General features: G+C 56.0%; 1 protein-coding gene across 9 annotated transcripts in view; it reads left to right on the top strand.

Moving 5' to 3' along the window:
* The first annotated feature begins 7,162 nt into the window (after positions 1–7,162).
* The window catches only part of BRD4 (bromodomain containing 4), a 61,736-nt gene continuing 47,519 nt past the window's right edge, over positions 7,163–21,379 (top strand). Inside the window, exons 1-2 of one of the 9 annotated variants that reach the window (XM_084501785.1) lie at positions 7,163–7,334; positions 21,145–21,238. Coding sequence is in view for 1 of the 9 variants with exons in the window: in XM_084501776.1 (XP_084357902.1) it covers positions 19,973–19,988; positions 21,145–21,238 (110 nt within the window). In the remaining 8 variants the exon portion in view is untranslated. Of the gene's footprint in view, positions 7,335–7,992; positions 8,138–8,428; positions 8,448–17,409; positions 19,422–19,553; positions 19,989–21,144; positions 21,239–21,379 lie in introns of those variants that run through there. The other 8 variants (XM_084501779.1, XM_084501784.1, XM_084501781.1 and 5 more) reach the window with 8 other exon arrangements.

Below are 21,379 nucleotides of genomic sequence, written 5' to 3' on the forward strand. Positions count from 1 at the left end.
TCGTGTGAAGGAAGCAAGAAGATGCTATTGAAGCACACGAGCAGGATGCTCTTCTTCTTGCCCTCCAGCACTGACTTGACATAGCTGCAAAGAAAGCAAGGGGCCTTGTTGTCACGGTGCTGGGAGCAGGGCCTCAGGGCCTCAGGGAGGAGGACGCAGCACTGCGGGGCCTCGGTCCCTGCCATGGGGGCTGCCTTCCACCTTCCAGAAGCCCCGAGGCTTGGTGAGCAGCGGCCCCGCGGCCGGCACTGCCAGGCTGCTGCCTAGACAGGGGAAGCCTGGAAGCCGGGCCCAGGGCCAGAGCAGGGGCTGGGCACGTGCCTCAAGTGGCCAAGTGCAAGCATGGCTTGCTGCTGCACCGCTGTGTGCAGAACGTCCAAGGGCTCGTCTTCCAGCAGCACCTGCAGAGCACAACCGGGATGGCACCGGGCATCGGGCGGCACAGCTCGGCAGCGCCAGCAGAGCTGGTCCAGGTCAGAAGGGCCGGTGGAGCCCCAGTGCCCCCAGCCAGCTGTGGCACCCAGAGGGCCGCCCTGCCACCTCCCTGCTGCTGACGGGGCTTCTCAATGGCCCCAAGGCCGTCGGGGGCAGCTGAGTGTCCACGCAGCGCTTGCCCCCGCCAAAGCCCTCGAGAGTCCCGTCCCCACAGCCTGCCCTTGCACCCCTCCCAGAGCCACCAGGGGGTGTCCCATCACCTTAATATGCTCTGCCAGCTGGTATTTCACAGAATCACAGAATCACAGAATTTCTAGGTTGGAAGAGACCTCAAGATCATCGAGTCCAACCTCTGACCTAAAATTTCTTGCAGAAGGCATCGAGGCCGCACCACAGGCCGCAGTTTCTGGCGGTTCTGCACACGCTGATGATGCTCCTTAGGAACTTCATCTTCAGGTCTTTATCCTGGCAGCCGGGTGGCAGAGAGACCAACGGGGAGTGTGAGAGGGGAGACCCATGGCCGGCAGCAGGACCAAAGCCTCGAGGGGCTCAGGGCTGTGCGGGGCTCCTGGAGGGCGGCAGCTCTGCCTCGCCAGCAGCCCGCCAGCATCCTGGCAGCAGAGCTGCGCGACCCTCAGGAGACACAGGCACAGCCACCATGGCAAGGCCACACCTACCTGTTGCGTGCTGCTGACGAAGGACAGAATGCTGTGCAAGCTCTCCGCTTCTTTCTTGTAGACAGCTAACTTGTCAGCTTCTAAGAAGGCAGGAGAAGAAGGAGGGTTGTAGAGGGTGGCCAAAGGCAGGAGGGAGGAGAGGAAGGAGCTCTGGCCTCCCTCCAGCCCTGTGCTTGCTCCCCTGGCACAACCTCCCTGGGGGTGTCCGGGGGCTGGGCTGCCATGCTGGTCCTGACGCTGAGCAGGGCGTTCTTGCTGGCCCCCCCGCTCCCTAGCCCCAGCCCTGCTCCCCCTGACGGAGGCCCTCGCTCACCATTCAACAGCAGCCCATGGTGTTCAGTGGGAGCTGTGTTCTCCCAACGAACCTTGGCCTCCATCCAGGCCAGCATGGGGCTTCTGGGTGGTCGTCTCTCCCCCATCCTGCGGGCTGAGGGTAGAGAAGAGGCAATCTCACAGAAATGGCTCGGCGCTGAGTGAAGACGCGGGCTATGCTCGGGGACTGCTCCGCAGCCTCGTGCTCCTGCTGCCCAGTCCCGTGCAAATTACCTAAAGCGAGAAGCCGTGGGCCCCTTCCCAAGGTCAGTCTCCTACTAAGACTGGGAGCCTGTCTTAAGAAACTGGCAGAAACTGGTCCTGCGGATGGACAAGAGCCAAGGAGCAACTGAGTCTGCGCAGAGACAAGAGGTCAAGGAGCAGTGACGAGGAAGAGTCACCAACCTTCATCCCCACGACCCCCGACGACCACCACCAAGACACACTGCGCAAGCGCAGATGGGAGGAGTTTCCAGCAATGACTGCTTGGGACTCATTTTAAGACGAAGCGGGGACAGGCTATGAATAGGTACGGGCGCGTTGTGAAACTTCAGGCCTACGTAACTCTTTGCTGCAGATAAGCAAGGCAAGTTGCCGCATGAGGTGCGCATGACTTTGGTGGTGTGAGGAAAATCTCAAATAACTTTCTTCAGACAGGATCTTCTGGGAAGCTATTTTATTTGCGATTGCAAGGGCGGGCGTCCTGTCAATCAGGAGCGCATTTTAGTAAACAAATCCTAACCTTTTATCCCCTATTACCCGACACCTGGTCACCTCCCCTGTTTCCTCATTGGCAGAGTACTACAGGTTCACAAGCTACTCGACCCTCCTCTATACCATATATGTACCATTTTTCTTGTTTTCAACCCTTTAATTTCTCCCTTCTTGTGCGTTGAGGTCTTGTGATCTTTGTTTTACTGTTCTCACACTGCTCATCCTGTTTGTCTCAAGCTTCCAACTTATTTTGGAACAGCGAGGCCTTCTACCGTCCACTCATCTCCGTAGCATTTCTCCTTGTTATGACTACACAACCACCGTGCAATACAGAAAATTAGTTCTGTACTGCAAAAACACAACTTTGTTTCTCACAGGGGGACTACCCCCGTGCCGCCCAGCGCTGAATAAACACACTTACTTTACAATCTTATGGATCGTGGAGTCCGTTTTCCACAAGCCACCACTCCTAAGCCATTCCCCATCACACCACCTAAAACCCTTACGGCTGCCCACTACGGTAGAGGCTGGAATGCTCAGCACACCATGCAAAGGATTCCCCGGCCCTGCACGTGTTGTTGGAGTTTTAATGGAATGCAGGCATTTGAAGGTTTTGTGCCTCTCCCTGGCTTAGGAGAGGCAGCAGCACAGTGCCCGCCGGCACCAGCTCAATGTTCCTGTTTATCCTCCCTTTAATCAACTTTCTTCCGAACAAGCCATTCCTTCTCTGTCCCATGCTGATGGCCCTAGAGGAAACAAGCCCAGTCCCTGGTCCGTGGAGTGTGCTCTGACTTCTTCATGACAGTAAAAGAGAGTCCTCCCAAATTCTGACCACCGGTGATGGGAATCAAATCTGATATCCCTATTCATGATCCGATCATGTTTATGGAGACCCTTGCCTCCAATTGCCCCTTGTATGCCATGAAATGAAAGGTGCACACTTTCATTGTATGCAATGAAAAATCCAGTTGACCCTCTAAGTCTGCACCCAACACCTCCTGGTGCTACGGTAATAGCACAGACCCTTCCAAAATCGTACTCATCATTAACCCCCCCAAAATTGGGAAACTAAAAATGGGAGGGGAATAAAACACAGCGTCTCCCACCTGAACCATAGGAGCTACTTCTGCCTCCTCTCCCACCATGAATGTAATTTTAATGATGTTCACCATTTTAGTGATGAACACTGGACTGAATTCCTCAGACACTGATGCATAACCACGATGATACCCCAAACTTTACATGAAATCACCTGTTAATGTTTTTGGCAGCTGGTGTGAGTGGGGACCCCTCTAAACATCGGGCAGCAAAGGCAAATCTCCAGTTGTCTAATGGTAAAACTGTCCACACTGCCGTGGCCTCAGAATCCCATTATGTTTTAGGACTAAATATCCTAAAGGGGCAATTTTGGCCTGACAGGATGGGTTTCTGGCAGATAGGGGTAATGTGGGGGTCTACCTCTCCGAATAAGCCCCCCCTGATTACCAAATACTAACGTGGCCAATACCTCTCAATAGAGAGTGGAGCCTATTGACGATTGAAAACTAAATAGTTACTGAGTGTTCTGGTTTCAGTTAGAACAGAGTTAATTTTCTTTCTAGTAGCTGGTAGAATGCTGTGTTTTGGCTTAGGATGAGAAGAGTGCTGATAACACCCCGATGTTTTAATTGTTAAAGAGCAGTGCTTATACCAAGCCAAGGACATCTCAGCTTCTTGCTCTGTCCTGCCAATGGGCAGGCTGGGGGTGTAGCAAGAGCTGGGAGGGGACAGACCCAGGACAGGTGACCCAAACTAGCCAAAGGGGTATTCCATACCATCTGATGTCATGCTAAACAATTGTCGTGGTTCCGCTCGAGTGGGCAGCCGAGCTCCACCACAGCCGCTCTCTCACTCCCCCTCCTCAAAGAGGAATGGGGAGAAAATATGTGAAAAGGGCCCAAGGATTGAGATAAGGACGAGAAAATCACGCAATAATTATTGTAACGGGCAAAACAGACTCGGCATAAGGAGATAGTAAGATTTATTGCCTATTACTAACAAGCGAGAGAAGTGAGAAAACAAAGGAAAAAGCAAACCAAAAGCACCTTCCCCCCCATCCACCCTCTTCCACCTCCTCCCCCCGAGCAGCACAGGGGAACGGGGGGGAATGGGGGTTATGGTCAGTCTACAGCACTTCTTCTCTGCCGCTCCTTCTCGGTCACTCTCGTCCCCTGTGCTGTGGGGTCCCACCCACGGGATGCAGTCCTTGATGAACTGATCCAGCGTGAGCTTCCCACAGGCAGCAGCTCTTCCAGAACTGCTCCAGATATGGGTCTGTACCACGGGGTCCATCCCTCAGGAGAAAACTGCTCCAACCTGGCTCCCCTACGGGCAGCAGCTCCTGCCGGGTCACCTGCTCCTGCGTGGGCTCCTCTCCACGGGCTGCAGGTCCGGCCCGGAATCTGCTCCGGCAGGGGTCTTCCACAGGCGGCAGCCTCTGTCGGTGCAGGGCCACCTGCTCCACCGTGGTCTCCTCCACGGGCTGCAGCGTGGAACCCTGCTCCACCGTGGTACTCCATGGGCTGCAGGGGGACATCCTGCTTCGCCATGGTCCTCACCACAGGCTGCAGGGGACTTCTGCTCCGGAGTCTGGAGCACCTCTCCCCCTCCTTCTACACTGACCTTGGCACCTGCAAGGCTGTTTCTCACTCCCTTCACTCTCCCGGCTGCTGTGTGGTGCAGCGTTTTTTTCCCTGTCTTAAATATGCTCTCACAGAGGCACAAACAACATCGCTTATTGGCTCAGATCTGGAAAACAATGGGGCCCTTCCCAAACATGGGGCAGCTTCTAGATCTTTCTCACAGAAACCACCCCTATGGCTCCCTGCTACCAAAACCTTGCCACATAAACCCACTACAACAATATATAGGGGTGGCTAGCCGGGGGGAGGGGGCCAGACTGCTTGGGGTTAGGCTGGGCATCGGTCAGCGGGTGGTGAGCAATTGCATTGTGCATCACTTGTTTGTACACATTATTAGCAGTAGTACTATTATCATCACTGTATTATTATTATTATTATTATTATTGTTGTTGTTATTATTATTTTCCTGTCTTGTTAAACTGTCTTTATCTCACTCACGGGCTTCACTTTCCATTTCTCTCCCCCGTCCCAGAGAGGGAGGGGGGAGGGTGAGCGAACGGCTGCGTGGTGTTTAGCTGCCGGCCGGGTTAAACCACGACACTGAGCCTCTGGTCCCGGCCATCCTTTCAGTTGCAGAAATTACCTCTGGATGGCAGTATTTGACATCAAAGATGTTCTTTACGTTCTCGTCTTCGGCACCTTGCACCGAGCAGCAGCTTCAGCCTCTCTGGTGGCCGGTTGGGGGAATTATCTCCATCAAACTCCAGATTTATCACAATCTATCAGCCCACCGGTCCCTCAATTTTCTTTGGTCCCTGGCTAAGCTACGATTTGTTAGACCAGAGTTCTATACACCCCCAGTTATTCAAATAAATGTCGATTTATCCCTCTCATGGGGATATCGGACTGATATTGCTGAATATACAGCCTTTTGGTTATGTTTTGAATATTTAGGTGGGCACGAGTATAATGGCTTTATACCCGTGGGAGAACTTTCCCCTGATAATTTGTATAATAATTGCATAGTAACGGTATAATAATGGTGAATTCTCCCTTTTTCTCTGACGACTGCAGTAAATAATTCAGTGCCCAGACAACTTCTGTCTCCCTGGTTTCTCTAATTGATCTGTCAACTGTGCTATGTTAAATATTTCACAATACTTCCACTATGGGAACGTTCAGCAAACCATGTGCACCTCCTGCTCCGATCTGGAAGAACACACGATGCTCCAGCTGATTACTGGGCTACTCCAGTCAAAAAAATACAATTCCATTGTATTATAATCAATTTTGTTTTGTTGGCACTTATTATTTTCAGGTGGAGTCGATTTCACGAGGCTCCTTTGGCCTTTCTGCTCCCTGGTTCCAGGGGAGTTCTACTGGGGCACACTGGGATGGCACTGGTGGTCTCTAGACCGAACTGGGGAGGCACTGGGAATGTTCGAGGAAGCTCTAGACAGCACGGGGGCAGGACTGGAAGCACTGGGAATGGCTGTAGACAGCACCGAGGCATACTGGGAGGGAACTGGTGGTCTCCAGGCCCAACTGGGTGGGCACTGGGAATGTTCCAGGAGGGTCCAGAGACCACTGGGAGGTTGTAGGCAGCATGGGGAAGTTACTGAGGGGGCCTGGACAGCACTGGTGGGAACTGGGATGGTATTTAGGGGCACTGGGAAGCTTCAGACAGTACTGGGAGGGACGTGGGGGTCTCTAGACAGTACTGGGAGCATTCTAGGAGGGTCTACAGAGCATTTTTTTGGGGGGGGACTGAGTGTTTTTGGGGGCTCTGGGCAGCACTGGTAGGCACTAAGACGACACTGGAAGGCTCTGGGCAGTATTGGGGGGCACTGGAACGATACTGGGAGGCTCTGCACAGAACTGGGGCATACTGGGAGGGTCTTCTGTGGCTCTGAGCAGCCCTGGGGAGCAACACAGAGGAATTTTGGCGCAATCCCCCCCCCCCATTTACACCACGGACAGCCCCCAGGGTCCCGACCCACCCCCGCCCCCCCGTGCATTGCACCAGGGAGCACCCCCCAACTGCCTACCCCCCCCCGGTGTTCCCCCCCCCATGCATTTCACTCGATCCCCCCCGGTGCTGCCCCCAATTCATTGCACACGACCCCTCCCCTTATTCTCCCCCCACTCGTGCATTGCCCCCCCCCCTCGTGTATTGCCCCCCGGTGCCCCTCCCTCGTGCACAGCCCCCCCGGTGTCCCCCGCTCCCCCCCCTCCCCTCCCCGGTGCCGGTCCCGCCCCTTCCCGTGACGTCACGGCGCGGAGCGCGCGGAAGCGGGCGGGGCGGGGCGCGGCGGTTGGCGGCGGGGGGCGGGGCCACCTGCGCCGTGACGTCAGGCGCAGCGCGGTGAGGTCAGTGCGGCGCCGCTGCCGGACCCGCTGCCCCTCGGTGCCCGGCGTCTCCCCCCCCCCTTCCTCCTCCTCCTCCTCCTCCCCCTCCCTCGGCGGAGGGCGGCGACGCCTCCCGGGCCCCGCGGGACCCGGCCCCGGCGGGAGGGCGGCTCGCCAGGCCCGGCGAGGCCCGGCCCGGCCCCGCCCGCGCCCGCCGCCGCCTCAGGTAAGAGCCGGGCCCGCTCCGATGCGGCGGAGCCCGCGGCGCTGTGAGGGCGGAGGTGGTGGTGTGGGGAGGGGGTTTCGGTATTCACCATCGCCGCTTACGTCGCCCTGCCAGCGTAACCCGCATTGCGTAATGCGGCCGCTGCGTCAGGGAGGCCTACGTAAACTGCGGCGGAGGCTGAGGCCTGCTGCGCAAACGGCGTAAAGGGGGCGGCGGGGGCCGCGCGCGCCGTGCGCCAGCGGCGTAGCGGGCCGGGGCGCCCTGCGCCGCTGGCGTAGCGCTGGTCACGCGCCGGCTGCGTAGGCTGCGCAGCGCAGGGGCGGGCGGCGGCATTCTGGGCGCCCTACGCACTTTGCGCAAGCGGCGGCCTGGCGGTGGCGGGGGCGCTGCGCCGCGCCCGGGGGAGGAGTTACGGGGCTGGGGGGGGGGAAGGGGGAGGGGAGCGGCGGCTCCGGGGCCGAGCCGCGGGCGGGCGGGGGCGCTCGGCGCTCTCCCGCCCCCCCCCCCCCCCTTCTCCCCGCTCTCTCCGGTTACGCCACTTGCGTAAGGCCGGCCTCCCCCGCGCGGGCCGCTGCGCATTTTGCGCACGGGGGGGCGCGCGGCCCTCCCCTTCCCCCCCCGTTTACCCTCCCTCATCCCGCTACGCCGTTGGCGTACGGCGGGCGCCGCGGGCTGCGCCGTTGGCGGGCCGGTGCGCAGAGTGCGGGCGCGGGGCGGGGCGGAGCGGGGGGCACTTCCTGCCGCCGCCATTTTGTCAGCGGACGGCCGGAGGAAGCGGCGGCTGAGGCGCGGCGCGGCCCGCGGTGAGTGGCGCCGCCGTCGCCTCCCCCCCAAGCCCCTTCCCGGCCTCCCCCCGCCGTCCCGGGGCCGTTTCGGAGCTTCCCCCATCTCCCCGGGGTCTCCCCGGGGCCGGTGCTAGGCCGCGGAGCCGCGCCCGGCCTGCTTAGGCCCGGGGCAGGCCCGGCCGGGGCCGCCGCGCCCTTGGGGCCGTCCGGGAGCGCCGCCGGGCCCGGGTAGGCCCCGGTGGGAGCGGGAGGAGCGGGCCCGGGGCGCTTTGAAGCCGTTTGGGCCCCGTTCTGAGGTAACCCGCTCGCCTGAAGCCGGGGGTTCGAGGTGCGCTGTTTTTGTTTACGTTGGGGTTTAAGCCTTTTTCTCTCTCTTTTTTTTTGCAGATTTTTAAAAAAAATTTTTATTTTCCTAGGAGGTAGGACTCGCGAAACGGGCGCGGGAGCTGGAGGGAGAGGGGTTGGGGGTGAGGCCCTGCCGCCCCCCCCACCCTGTGTCTTGTCAGGGAGACCCCCGGTGCCATAGGGAAGGGGCACCGGGACCGGCCTGAGCGCTCATCCCCTGGGATTTTGAGGGCCAAAAGGTGGATTTTGGGGGCCTGAAGTGCGTGTATGGCCTCAGGGAAAAACCGCGGTGTGTTTACAAAACTGAGACCTCAGTGAAAACGGGCACACAAGGGCTGTTTGTCAGAGCCAGGCCACTCTCACCTTCACTACGAGCACACTGTCCCATCCTCGGGTGCTCCCGTGTTGTTTTCCTCAAGAGTTTTCCTTTACAAATGTATTTTTCAACTTAAAAAGCTGAAGCTTCCTGCAAACCGCTCTCCTCAGCAGAAGTTTCCCCGAGGAAACTCTTGAGGCTGTGTTGCTGCTTGGATTTACCCCACGTGCTGTGGGAGAGAGTTTGTGGCGTGGTTTGAAAGGCACAGGGAGCGCTGTCGCTGGTGGGTTTTTGCCTGAAACACGTTGTTATTAGCGGGACAGAAAGAATTAAGCTGACAAACGTGGTGTTAGTAACGAACCGGGGGCTCTGCCGGGTGGCAAGGACCGTAGCTGTGTGCTCTTTTGCTGGGCTTTAGCTGCTCCTTCTGGTTGTGTGCCCACAAATGTGTTGTCCTCTGGATCTGGGAATGATTTGAGTGACTTAAAATGCTTGTCATAGTTCTTAAAAAATTGGTTTTACTGATTTATGGCGTGCCGGTTTCAGATTAAACCTAAAATGCTCCGCTTCAGGGTCTCAGTCTGAGGTTGGGTTAGTTTGCTTGCCTGAATCCAGCAAAACTGCTTTAGGTGAAGCAGAGATTGAAGGTTAAACTTCCTTGCAAACACTTGAAGCTGCTGTTGCTTTGGTTCATAAGTAATGTACTCAGTGGGACTGCTGTGAGTGGATGTTTGCAGAGATTAATACAACCTAAATTTACATCTGTACAAGTTCCTAGCGTTAAACTTGATGCTGTGTAAACTAAAGGTCACCCGAAGCTGTTTTCTGGAATGAGGCAAGGGCCCTTTAATGTTTTAAAGCACCAGGTAAAATAAATAAATAAATAAATTTAGAATTCTCCACACCTCTCCCTCTGAACTTGGTGAACCGCGCTCGGCGACAGCGGCTGTAAATAAATGCGCTGCAAAAGCACCTGTGTGGGGCCGGCTGTTCCCACACGGCTTCTAATCTTTGCACCTTGGCAAAAGCAGAGATTACTCATTTTAGAAGGAGTAAAAACACAGCGTTGAGCAGGTGAAACGTGACTTTCCTGATTTTTTTTTTATCCTTTCCTCCCCCCCCGCCAAACCACGTTAATTACCTAAGCGGAATAACTGTCGCTGCCGTATTATCTGATGATCCTGCAGTGAATGGGACCCAAACGGAGGTGACCAGCTATTAGCTAAATGAGCCTTGGCAGCCCAGCCCTCGTTAGCGTAAACGCCGGCCGTGTTTGGAAGAGGGAATGTGGTTTGAGGGGGGAGCCCCGTGGGCAGAAGGGGGTCATAGGGCTGCGGTGTGCCTGTTACTACCCTCCTACTCCGTTTTCCACGCTCGGGCAGCTTCGGTCGAGGCGATGGCCGCCCTCACTACGGTTCCTGGTTGTTGGGAACAATTTCTCCTGCTCGTTGGTGCTGCTGGATGCCTTCCCTGAGCGAAGCAGCCCGGCTCTTCGGCACGCGGGTTGTTGGTGGACGTCGCTTTCTTGCTGGTGAAGGGCTTGGAGGTGAGGAGGTGTCTCGTTTTAGGGGTTGGATCCCCAGAAAAGCATCTGCTTCTCTTCCCTCAAACTCCTGGTTGAGGAGGCAGGACCTTGCAGTCCAGCAGGGCAGAGGGAAGGGACTTCTGGTGCTGCTGGAGGAAAATTCCCAGTCCGTGGGCTGTCTGAATCCTCTGTGACGTGTGGATTCCCAAGGCTTGGGAGAAGTGCCGGCCGTGTGGCTTGGCTTGCTGCGATCCTTTGTGCTCCAAGGGTGCTGAGCTGCGGCTCAGAAGCAGGGCTGAGCTTGCAGCACAGGCTTCGGGTCTGCTGCTGGTCGTTTGGAAGCAGAATATTGAAATAATTCGGGGACTAAACTCGCCTCATCGGGGATGGAGAAGGCCTGGCTGCGGAGCGGTGCCGTTCCTGCTCTGGGAGCTGAGTGTGGATAATCCCCAGAGACAGAAAAAGGGCCCTGGGCTTCATGTCTCTGCTGTGCCAGGTCAGCAGCTCGGCGGTGTGGATGATTTTACCACTGTCAGCTTCTGCTTCAGCCTTCCTGAGTGAGCTGGGGCGTCTTGGGGTCAGCAGCACCATTTGTGGTCCTCAATTCTGTGCTCAGCTTCTGGTTTATGACTGCTCCACGGCCTCTGGTGCTTATTGACGAGCTCGGAGTGGCCAAAACACGTTACTGGATGGCTCAGGAGAGCTCTGAAGGACTCTGCAGCCTCTTCACAGGTCGAGGAGGATCTTTGGGGTTTGGTTTCTGCGCAGAGACCCGAGGGTCACTTGGGGCCACGACCTGAAGCGAAGTTTCAGCGCGGCCGCGCCGGTGCAGGCAGCGGTGCCTGGTGACTTGTTGCTTCTGCTGACTTCAGTGGTGTTTAGGGAAATGGCAGAGAGCTTCCCTGGGTGTCCAAAAACCTTCTGGGGGTGCCCAAAATCAGCCTCATGTACCCCGCTGCCACCACCCGAAGGATTAGGAGCGTGCTGGGTTTGTGTCCCTGCCGTGCAGCAGGCAGGTAAACTGAGGCTGTGCGGGTGCTGGAACGAGGCAAAACCTCACAGCGAGACCACGAAATACCCAGCTGGGAACTGGGTAGGAGGACCTGAAACCACAGAGCCTGTTTTGAATCTTCCTCTTCACGCTACTTCGTGCAGCTCGTGGGAGATCTCGTCCCGCGGTGGCTCGGTAGCGCTGTGCAGCGCCTGCTCGGTTTGGGGCTGGAGGGAAATTGAGGTTTTTCACCCATTTTTTTGCCCGGTTTTCCTTAATCTGCCCTGCTGGTTGCTCTCACCCGGAGCCACTGCGAAGCCCCGAGGAGGAGGAGCACGATGGCACGGATCCAGGGAAATGCAGAACAGCTCGAAAAACGAAAACAGGAACCGCTCGGTAGCGGCGAGGACTCGAGGCAAACATCCTGAAATCAGAAACCCCGTGGAAGGCAGTGTCCCGGAAATGGGAACCGGTGGTTTTGGCTCCAACCGGGCAGGTTAACGTTTGCTCTCTGCCTCCTAATGAAGGCTTCGAGTCCCAGGAGAGCCCCCGAGCACGGCGCAGCGCTGCCCTCCCCTCTTGTGCACGTGGAGAAGTTCCTCCATCCTCCTGAGGAGCGCTGGAGTCGGCTCTGTGGTGTCTTCTCTCTCCACATCGGGGCTCAGGAACCTGCTTTTAGCTGCTGCGTTCGTGGTGGCTTTGTGCTGAAAACAACAGAACTGCTGGAGCCAGAAGACAAATTAAGGATCCTAAAAAACACCGCCGGACCTTCAGGCTGTGGCACGGGATGGTGAGCAGGGAGAAAGCACGGGCACAAGAACCAGAGGTCACGGGCAGTTTTCTTCCCCAACCTGAAGATGGGGGGCATGGAGCACGTCCTGGGGCTTATTTAAAAAGGGATCTGTCGCAATTAGTGATTAGCAAATCGCTAATCACCACATGCCGGGCGGACCACGCTGCGTGTGGGCACTGCGCAGCCTTGGGAGGAGTTTTTGGAGCCAAGCCCATGGACACCTGGCTGAAGCTGGTGTATTTCACCAGGTAATGAGCTCGTCACGGGCCTTCTCGTTGGCGGTGACCGAATGTTTTGTTCCTGTTCGGTGCGCTTTGTGCCTCAAAACAACAAAACAATGTTTGGTGACCGTGGCCTGCACCCAGATCTCGGGGGGGGGGGGGACGACGGCGCAGCGCTGCAGAAGGAAGCTCTCGGAAAGGCTGCGGTGCTGGCGTTGAAAAACGTGAGTAATGGTGAAGGTATGTGTGCAATTAAGCAATTATGTGTTTAAACAAACCTGGGTACTTCTGCAATTAAGTAGTCTTTCACCGTATCGTGTCAGCTTAATTGAATTGTCTGCGCGCCGGCTTTTAACGTTTAATAAGGGAGATACAAAAGAGAAACGAGCTCGAGAACTTCATCAGGCCCTGCTTGCCAATTAACCGGTGCTTAAAACTTCCTCCAACTGCTCTGTGTTGTCTGTCCTGGGGTGGGACGTGCTCGGGTGGCCTCGCGGTGCTAATTCAGCAGGCTGGCAAGGTGTTAAGAGGAAAGAAGGGGAGGAAGAACCCCACAAAACACCCCTGGGGCAGGAAGTTCTGCTAGGCTGGGTGCGAGCTGCGCGGTGGCTGGCTCCTCACTCCAAAATGAGGACCCAGGTGGAATAAAAACCCGCAGTTCTGATTCCCTTTGACCCTGCTCTTGCATCCCTCGCTCCGTTGGGTTCGATCCCGGAGCTGGTTGCCCCGTGAGTGTTCTGATGAAATCCGCAGAAACAGGCTGTGCTTTGGGAGCACCCCGCGCAGCGGCGTCACCTGAGTGCGATTTTACCGTGGGGCTGTGAGTAAAAGGGGTTCTAAAAGCTGCTTTTAGGGGGTTGAAACGGGCTTAAAGCTGTGTTGGCTCTTCGTTTTGATCGCTACCTTTGAAAGCGTCATGTTTGGGAAGACCCTGATTGCTGGAAGAGCCAATTTGGGGCTCTTTTTAAGGTAAAGCTGCAAAAAAAAAAAAAAAAAAAAAAACAATCTGGGGGGGTTTGGAGGGAGTCCTGTGGCTCGAGCGGGGCTTCCACCCCACCAGAGGCGGTGCAAATTTGTCACTTATGAGAGCAAAGCAGAAAGTAAGGAGGAGAGATGACTTGAAATCACTTGCCTTGCCCTTTGGGAGCCTGCCTGATCTCCTGCTCTGATCAGTCCTGGTGCTGGGAGCCAGGAGGCAGCTGGGCCACCTTCCTTCCCTCCTCTACGTGGGAAGACTCTGGCAGTAAAATTTCCCAATCTGCCAACGGCAGCCCCGACACCTCTGCAAACCCAGTTTCTGTGTTTTGGGTCCCAGCAGCGGAGCCGTGCTCGCGTTTCACCCATTTCAGGTAGGGCTGGTGGCAGGGTGCAGAGTTTACAAACACAGGAGCAGGGAGGAGGAAGGGATTAGAGTGCAGCTTGCCGGTCCAAAGGTTGCCGGCAGCTTCGTGCCTTGTTTTTCTCTGAATTTGTCGGCGGCTTTGCAGCATGGTGGAAACCTCATGCACGGCTCCGTATCGGGTAAAGCGGGAAACATTAAAAAAACCTTCCCTAATAATCCACGAGGGGAGCGATTTTTCCTTCACTTGGAGCTACTTTTCGACCAGCCTCTGCCCTGGAGCCGTTAGCAGATAAGCACGGGTGGGGAGAGGAGGAGGAAGGAGGCCTCTGCCTTAGTCGCTGACAAAAGCCAGGAGCTGAATATTTGGGCACGAAGGGAGCGGGGGAGGCGTGGAAGAGGTCCTTGGAGAGCTCGTCCTGCTCGGTGGCTGGCCGGGGAGAGCTCCTGCAGCTCTTGCTCCTCGGTGAGGGGTTTGTGCAATGCGACCTTGCGCCTGCTGGCAGCTATTTGTTTGCAGAGCTGCGGATGATCGCTGCTCTGGTCTGGGGGGGGGGAAATTCCAACCGTGCGCCGTGCCTGCGGATGGAAAGGTGAATTCCCAGAGCGCTTCGCTGCCCCCTGACCCCCTGCTTCTGGACCAGGCTGTTGCCCTCTTGCTTCTGAGAGCCCAGAGTGCTTGGTCAGGGGTCTCTCGGGGTCTGGAGCTGTGCAAAAAAGAGAGGTGAGTGCCCAGCGGGGGAAGCAGCCCTCCCCTGAAACGCTGATCATGCACTGGGGCCATAGATAGGAGTATAGTGCGTCCTCGCCTCGCTGCAAGTCTCCTGCTTTAACCATCCCGCTGGATTTCAAGTGTTGGTTTTTGTTTTTTCTTGTTGGTTTTTTTTTTTTTTTTTTTGGCCCTTTTGAAACAGATTTAACCAGTTAAGCACTCCGCATTTTTCGCATTTTTCAAATGTTTGCTTTCCGCCCTTGCTTTTTTTTTTATCTGCTATTTTCGGGCTGACCTTGGCTTGTCCTTCCTACCTCAGCTTCCAGTTCGGTTTCTCCGGGACGTGCGGCTCTTCGGGAGCCCTGCGTTCTCGCGGGCTGCTGATAGCGCTCGCAGGATGCGGTGCTGAGCAGCTGTGGGCTCTGCAGATGTGTGCCAGAGGAGAGGGAGGCTGCAGAGAGCCCTGGGTGAACTGAAAAACTTTAAGGAAGCTCGAGGAAGCTGGCAGCCCCTCCGTAATTGAAGGGTTTAGGAATAAACTCGAGTGGGAACATGCGGTAAATGGTGGAGGAAGGTGCTCGGCAGCCCTCAATCCATTGGGCCCCTGCTTTTATTCAGTGTGCTCGAAAAAATCAGGTCGGAAATCGGAGGAATAACAAACTTTCTGACTTCAAAACGGGTCCAAAAAGGACCTGATGGTGCTGAAGGGCTGGCCAAGAGAGCAGCAGCTGGGTTAAAGCCCTAAACCCAAATTTGGAGCCAAATTTGTGTCCGGACAACACAGAGATCTGGGATTTTATCTGACAGCTCCTGAGGAGGCTGACGGGGATCCCCAGTCTGTTGCAGACTGGTCCCAGGTGCGTGTTTGGTGTGCTCCACGCGGAGGTTTCCCAGTGCTGGGATGGAGAGCGCCTTGCTCAGCCCCCCGTAGGCTTCAGAAGCCCTTTTAATCATGTGGAATAAGTCAAAAATGGCTCTGTCACCCCCAAACTGTGTCTGGGCTCTGTCCTAGAAGCCTGCCGTGGCTGTTGGAGGGCCGGGCTGCTCTCTGCGGCTGAGCAGAGCCTGGCTGGATCCTTTCTTCCACCCTCTCCAGCACAGTTAACGTCAGCTCTTCGGGCTGAATTGTCCTGGGTGCCTTCACTGGGGCTTTGACCTGGCGTACGGGGCTTAATTCAGAACAAAACAAACGGTTTGCTCACAAAATGAGTCATTTGCTCGCAGAACGAGTCATTTGCTCCCTGGGAATTATCAGCAGGAGTGCTTCAGCGCCGAGTAATCTCTCCTCGTACCCGGGAGGACGTTTTCTTCCCCACCTCGCTGGTTAAAGTTTATTTTACTGGAGCTGGGAAGGGTGTGATACCTGGCAGGTGAGCTCGGGTTACTCATTTACCCCGCTGGCTTTTCTGAATCCTCTGCTAGGAGCTGTGGAGCCGCTCGGGGCGGGCTGACCCTGCGGTCGCCGGCCGTGCTTCTGCGGAGCCGCTCGCTCCTGGTTCATGTGGGAGCAGAAAGGAGAGCACCGTGTTCCTTCTCCTGTCCCCTTCAGCTCGTGGAGTTGGCGAAACGCGGCGTGTGCTCGGGTTTCTGGGCCCGATGATCACCTAACCCAGTCCAAGTTCCCTCTTGCACCGAAGCGGTGGGGTAGAAAGGGAGAGAAAGTCTTCAAAAGGCAAGCAGCAGCTGCTAATACTTCCTAAACCTCTTATTTCCAGGTCTTTCGAGGCTCGGCAGCTCAGTCAGAGGAAACTGGGAGCTGATTTCTGGGAGCTGGTAGATTTGTGAGTCTCTGGACCAGGCAGGCGTTGAGCATAAACCCACCTCTGCTTTTGACACCTGCTGGAATGAGGCTTTGCTTTACCTTCCACCCCTTTGTGCAGGAGCTGTTTTTAGCTCGTTAATCCCTGAAACAAAAGCAGCAAAAGCAGTGACCACATCTTAGGAGCCATCAGGTGGGGCTGGCAGAGAAATGACCAAGCTTCCCGAGCCTCCTGCTGTTCCAGAAGTGCTGGTGGCTTAAAAACAGCCGTGTGGGGAAGGCGAAGAGCTCCAGCACGTGGGGCTGCACTTGTGTGAGCGCCCTTAACACTGGGGAATCCCTGTGTGGAGCTGGGGCTCGATGGCTGAGCTGCACCAGCTCCGTTTTTACGCTGGGTTTGTCTCATCGATCGCGCTCCGAGATGCTTTTGGAGATGCGCGCGCGGTGGCTTCCACTCTGTGGTTGAGGTTTGCGTGCTTTGAAGATCTGAGGCCGGTTGCTTGGTGCCCTGCATTGATCTGGGGTGAGCTTTCGCTGCTTTCTGCCCTCCTCGGTTTCGGCAGTGTCGAAGCAAGCTCGAGAGCGAGCAGTGAGGGTGTGTGTGGGGAGGCAGTGCCCGGAGCCTTCTGGACACGAGCATTTTCCAGGCACGAAGACTTTGGAAGCGCTGCCTCTCACCATCGTGCCGCTTCCTGCAGTCCTCACAGCCTGACTTTTCAGCCCGTGGATCTCCCCTAGCTGGGTTCCCTGAGTCTCCTATCGCTAATTAAAGGATTTGAGGCTAAATTGGTCTCGTTTTAAAGGCATTTTACAAGCTGCAGCCCTAAGGGGATACGCTGCGTTTTGTTCACCCCACGGGGTGCTCCCTGCTCGTTTGAGGCTGATTTGGGGCTGGAGCACCTCACGTAGGGCTCCGGGGGCTCCGGGTAGCTGCGTGCTCAGGTTGAGGGGTCCACTGGGTCTGAACCTTGCCTTGGCTCCAGCCACGGAGCATCGCCCCGCTGTGTCCTCCCTTTCATAGCAGATTGAATTCCGTAGTTTTTTCCATTAATTTCTGGCCCAGTCTAGAATATCCCGACTTGGAAGGGACCCCGAAGGATCGCAGAGTCCAACTCCTTCGGCTTTTCCAGCACCAGAGGCAGTCCCCGTCCTCTAAATACCAGAAATTCCCCACCTGGGGCAGCGAGCTGGTGTGATGGGCTGTCACCACACCACTCTTTGCCCTTGCATCGGGTCTGTTGAAACAGCTGCGTTCTTCTGTTCCAGGTATTGTCTCGCTTCAAAATTGCGAGCAGCCCTCTTGCAGAGGCATTGTGAAGCGCTCCTGCCGCAGAAAATTGCGGTGTTTGCTCTTGAATCAAAAGGGCCGCGTGGTGTTCGTGGCTTGCGCCCCGGATCACCTCGACTGCGGCCGGTTTGTGGCAGAGCTGGAACTGAAACCTGGCTGCGAGGCACAGGCTGGTGCAAACGGCCTTCTGCACAGTCCTCAGGCAGGTGCAGCTTCGTTGAAAAGCTTAAAAAGCGATTATTTTGGGTTTCTGAGCGCTTCGGAGATCTGTGATGGCAGGAGGGAGCCGGGAGCCTGCCCAGGAGCCGAGGCACCGCTAACTCCCGCTTCTCGCGATGCCTGCTGATGGTTTGGCAGGGCTGGGAGCTTTTCCTAGGAAGAGCCCTGCCCACAGCTCCTGCTGGCATTGCCTGCACGGCCCTGGTGTTGTCGGCGTTGTGGCTGCACCTGGGTTAGCTCGAAGGGAGATCTGGGATCCAGGTGCATTGTCCCAAAAACTCGCGGCTCCGTGTCCCCAAAATGAGGGCCAAGCAGCTTGGTGCCAGCCGCCTTCTCGGTCAGGTCCTCCTGGTGTCTCCCACCTTTGGTGTTTTTATAATTGCAGCTTTATTTTCTGATTTTTTTTTCAACTTGGGTGCATGAGCAGGTTGCACATATTCTTGTTTTGAGTAGGGAGCAGCCCGGTCAGAGGCCAAAAAGGCACTGGGAACAGGAGCACAGCATGCAGGCAGCTTCGTGCCCTGAAGTCAGCCCCCTCAGCCAGGCAGGCAAGAAATTAAAAGCCTCGATGAGGAGAGAACCTGTTTCAGAAGCGTCCCGCAGGCAGCAAAGCGAGGTGGGTTTGGCGGAGGAGCTGCTCAGGTTTGGGAGCCGAGCCACCCGGTGCTGGCTCCGTGCAGGAAGCCAAGCGTGCTGCAGGCTGAGCAGATAAAAAGCAGCACGGGGAATATCCAGGCTGTGTCCTACACCTCCCTCTGGGGCAGAAACGCCGTGACCCATCACCGAAACGCCGCGTTCCCTAGAGAACAGGACACGCTTCCCTTGCTCCCTGGAGCACGCCGCGCTCGGCGTCGGACGCGCTTCTGGACCCAATGCTCGCGTGACCTTGGAGTTTGTGTTGTGCTGCTTATCGCAGGTGGCATCAAGGTGTGGGTTCTCTGTGGAACACGTGTTAACTCTTTCCCCTTTTGCTCGGGAGCTGCTCGGAGACTTGTTTCAGTGGATTTTTTCCCCATTTCTTCGTTCTAGAGAAGCGGGAAGCAGCGATTTAATGTGGATTTAGGCCCAGTGCGTTTCACTTTGAAACCCTGGTGGGGTTTCTTTGCAATAAGGCAGCGCCTGTGTGTTAACAGTGGCGTGAGTTAGCAAAATGCAATTGTGGAACGTGGAAAACATTGGGGTCTTGTGACCGTTTGCAGCTGAATTGTCTTTTTGTCCTGGAGCTCAACAAATGCCGAGGAGCGCAGCCTTCGCTTGCCCGAGCAGCCTTCAGATAAGTCTCCAGACAAAATAAAACTTCCTCTGGCACGACGTCTGCTCAGGGTGTTGGTTTTGACTGATTCGGAGCTGGCTGGCCTTGTGTGTCGAGCCGGTGCTGATATGTCCCACTGGGGCAAGAAGCTGGAGCCTCGGCTGTCTGCTTGTGCAGGAGGACGAGCTGCAACCTGGCTGAGAAGAGACTCGAGGAGCAGAGCTGAGGAGTGGTCTCCAGCCTGGCAGCGATGCTCCAGCTGGAAGACGTGGCCTTTCTGAGGCTCTGCCACCCCAATTCTTCTCCAAAAGCCTTCCTCGCCCCGCAGCGAGGCATGTAGGGCATCTCAGTGAGCCAAGAAAGAGCACAAAGCCCATTCTCAGTGCTTGCTGCTGGCCAGGAGCGTGCTTCAGGAGCAGAGAAGGGACCCCAGGGACGTGGCTGCACCTACAGGGTGCAGGGAGCTTCGGGATGCCCGGTGTTGCCGTTAACCCACCTGGTGTAGCTGCCAAGGTTTGCTTGAACCTCCAACTCTGCACCAGGTGAGTAGTTTTGCCTTCCTGGCTGTGTTTCCTCCCACCTGGGAAGCGTGGTAGCAAAAACCTGCTTTCCTTAGGAATTGAAGAAACTTAGAAGCAACATTTCTAAATTTCTAGGAGAGCACCGAGGGCATCGCTGACCCAGCGAGCGGGGCAGTAGCTCCTCCACCCTCACGCCTGGGTTGCTCCCGGTGTTGGGTCCACGCCACAAGCTGTGATTTCCAGGATGGTTGGGTGCTCCCTGCTGGCGTTTTGCTAACGGGGTGGCTTGTCTGGGGCCGGTGTTGCCCTGGAATCAAGAGGGAGGAGCTGCTGCCTCGCGTCTGTGGGCCTGCTAGATGATGATTTTGCCTCAGATGTCGCAGGGAAATGCCTCTCACTGTTCTTCCAAGCTCTTCAGTCCCCAGCGGAGGTGGTTAAAGGTTCACCACTCACACCTTGTGCTTTTACAAGCCAAACTAGAAACGTCTGCCCTCGCTGCTGAGGTCAGGCAAGGGCGGGAGCCCTGAAGTGTAGTTTTACTGGTGGAAAGCAGATCTGGGTAGCTTTGGAGGATGGGTCTAAACCTTGGTACGGTGATTACTGCGGCTTTCACGCACACCTCCTCATAATGCAACTCCTGCACGAATACCTTGCTGATACCGTAAACGTTTTTCCTGATTTTAGCCTTTCTTGGTTGTTTTGGTGTTGATTTTTCTGACAACCATCACACCCTGCTCTTGTTCACATCTTGTGTGTCTGTGTTAATCTCAGCTAAAACGTTTTTGCCTCAAGTTAACGGGATCGCCAGCCTGCAAACGGAACCTCTGCATGCAGGATTATCTGATGGAGGGGGGATTCAGTACTGCACCTTGGCCTCCAGCTCGACGTGTTCTCTCTAGATAACAACAGCCTTCTAAATCGCCTTGTTTTAGTTTGTCTTTGTGGCAAAATGTTAATTTTTTTTGTAGGGGTGCCCCCTCGGCAGGCACTTGAAGTTTGGTGGGGGCAAGGAGCTGCTGGAAGCTCCTTGGAGGGCCGGTGCTGGGCCAACGCTTTGCTCCCATCACCCTCCGAGGATTTCACGAGAGGCAGGGATGTTTAAAGGGTTCTGGTCTCGATTGCAGTCTTTGTAGTCTTGTTTGTGGGGCTTTTTTGGGCAAACTCCGTGGAAAAAGTGGTGGTTGCACACAGGAGCCGTTACTCATCTTGTGTCGGGGCTGTGCTGCAGCTGGAGGCTCCCTGCAAGCAGCTAGCCCAGGCTTTGGCTGCTCACACATCCGATAAGCGGTTTCAACACCCAGAAAGGGTTTTCTGGACCGTAAAGACCTTGCTGAGCAATCTCTGAGTTACTCATTCTGGTTTGGGAAAGCTCGACGCTTCCCCGAAGCCTGTGCTGGTTGGGTTGCTGAGGAAAAGGTGTGTGGGGCTGGTTAACTCAAACACAATCCCATTTCTCGGCATGTTGGGACCCTAAAGCACGAGTAGGGGCTGTTGTCTTGCGGGTTGGGGGCCGTGGGGTTGGTTCCTTGCCCTGTCTGTGCCTGCGCCGTGATGCCTTTCCTCGGGATCCTGATGTCTGTGCTGTTGCAAACGGACCGCTGCTTACCCAATTCACCTGATTGTTTTTTTTTTTCCTTAAAAACCAAAAACTGGAGACCAAAAGCCAAAGGATAAACACTGCAAAATGAGAGGAAGTTAATGTTTCAGATGTGCTTGAAGTAACACCCGTTTCTTTTCCTTACAGATTTTTCTTTCGGTAGTAGCTTCAAAAATGAAGGTCAGAGGGTTCAGCTGGTGAAGAAGCCCCGAACACCTCGAAGGGTCGACTCTGATTTCAGGTAACTGTTGCAGCAAGTTCCACTACTGTGCAAATCAGTGGGGGGTGGCAAGGTCTGGCTTATTTCCTGTGTCTTGGGGGCAGAAATGTCTCTTCTGGGGCAGTGACGGTGACCAGAAGCCTGATGCGGTGAGCTCAGAGC

The sequence above is a fragment of the Aythya ferina genome (genome assembly GCF_964211825.1).
Source record: "Aythya ferina genome assembly, chromosome: 33".
Classification (NCBI taxonomy): domain Eukaryota; kingdom Metazoa; phylum Chordata; class Aves; order Anseriformes; family Anatidae; genus Aythya; species Aythya ferina.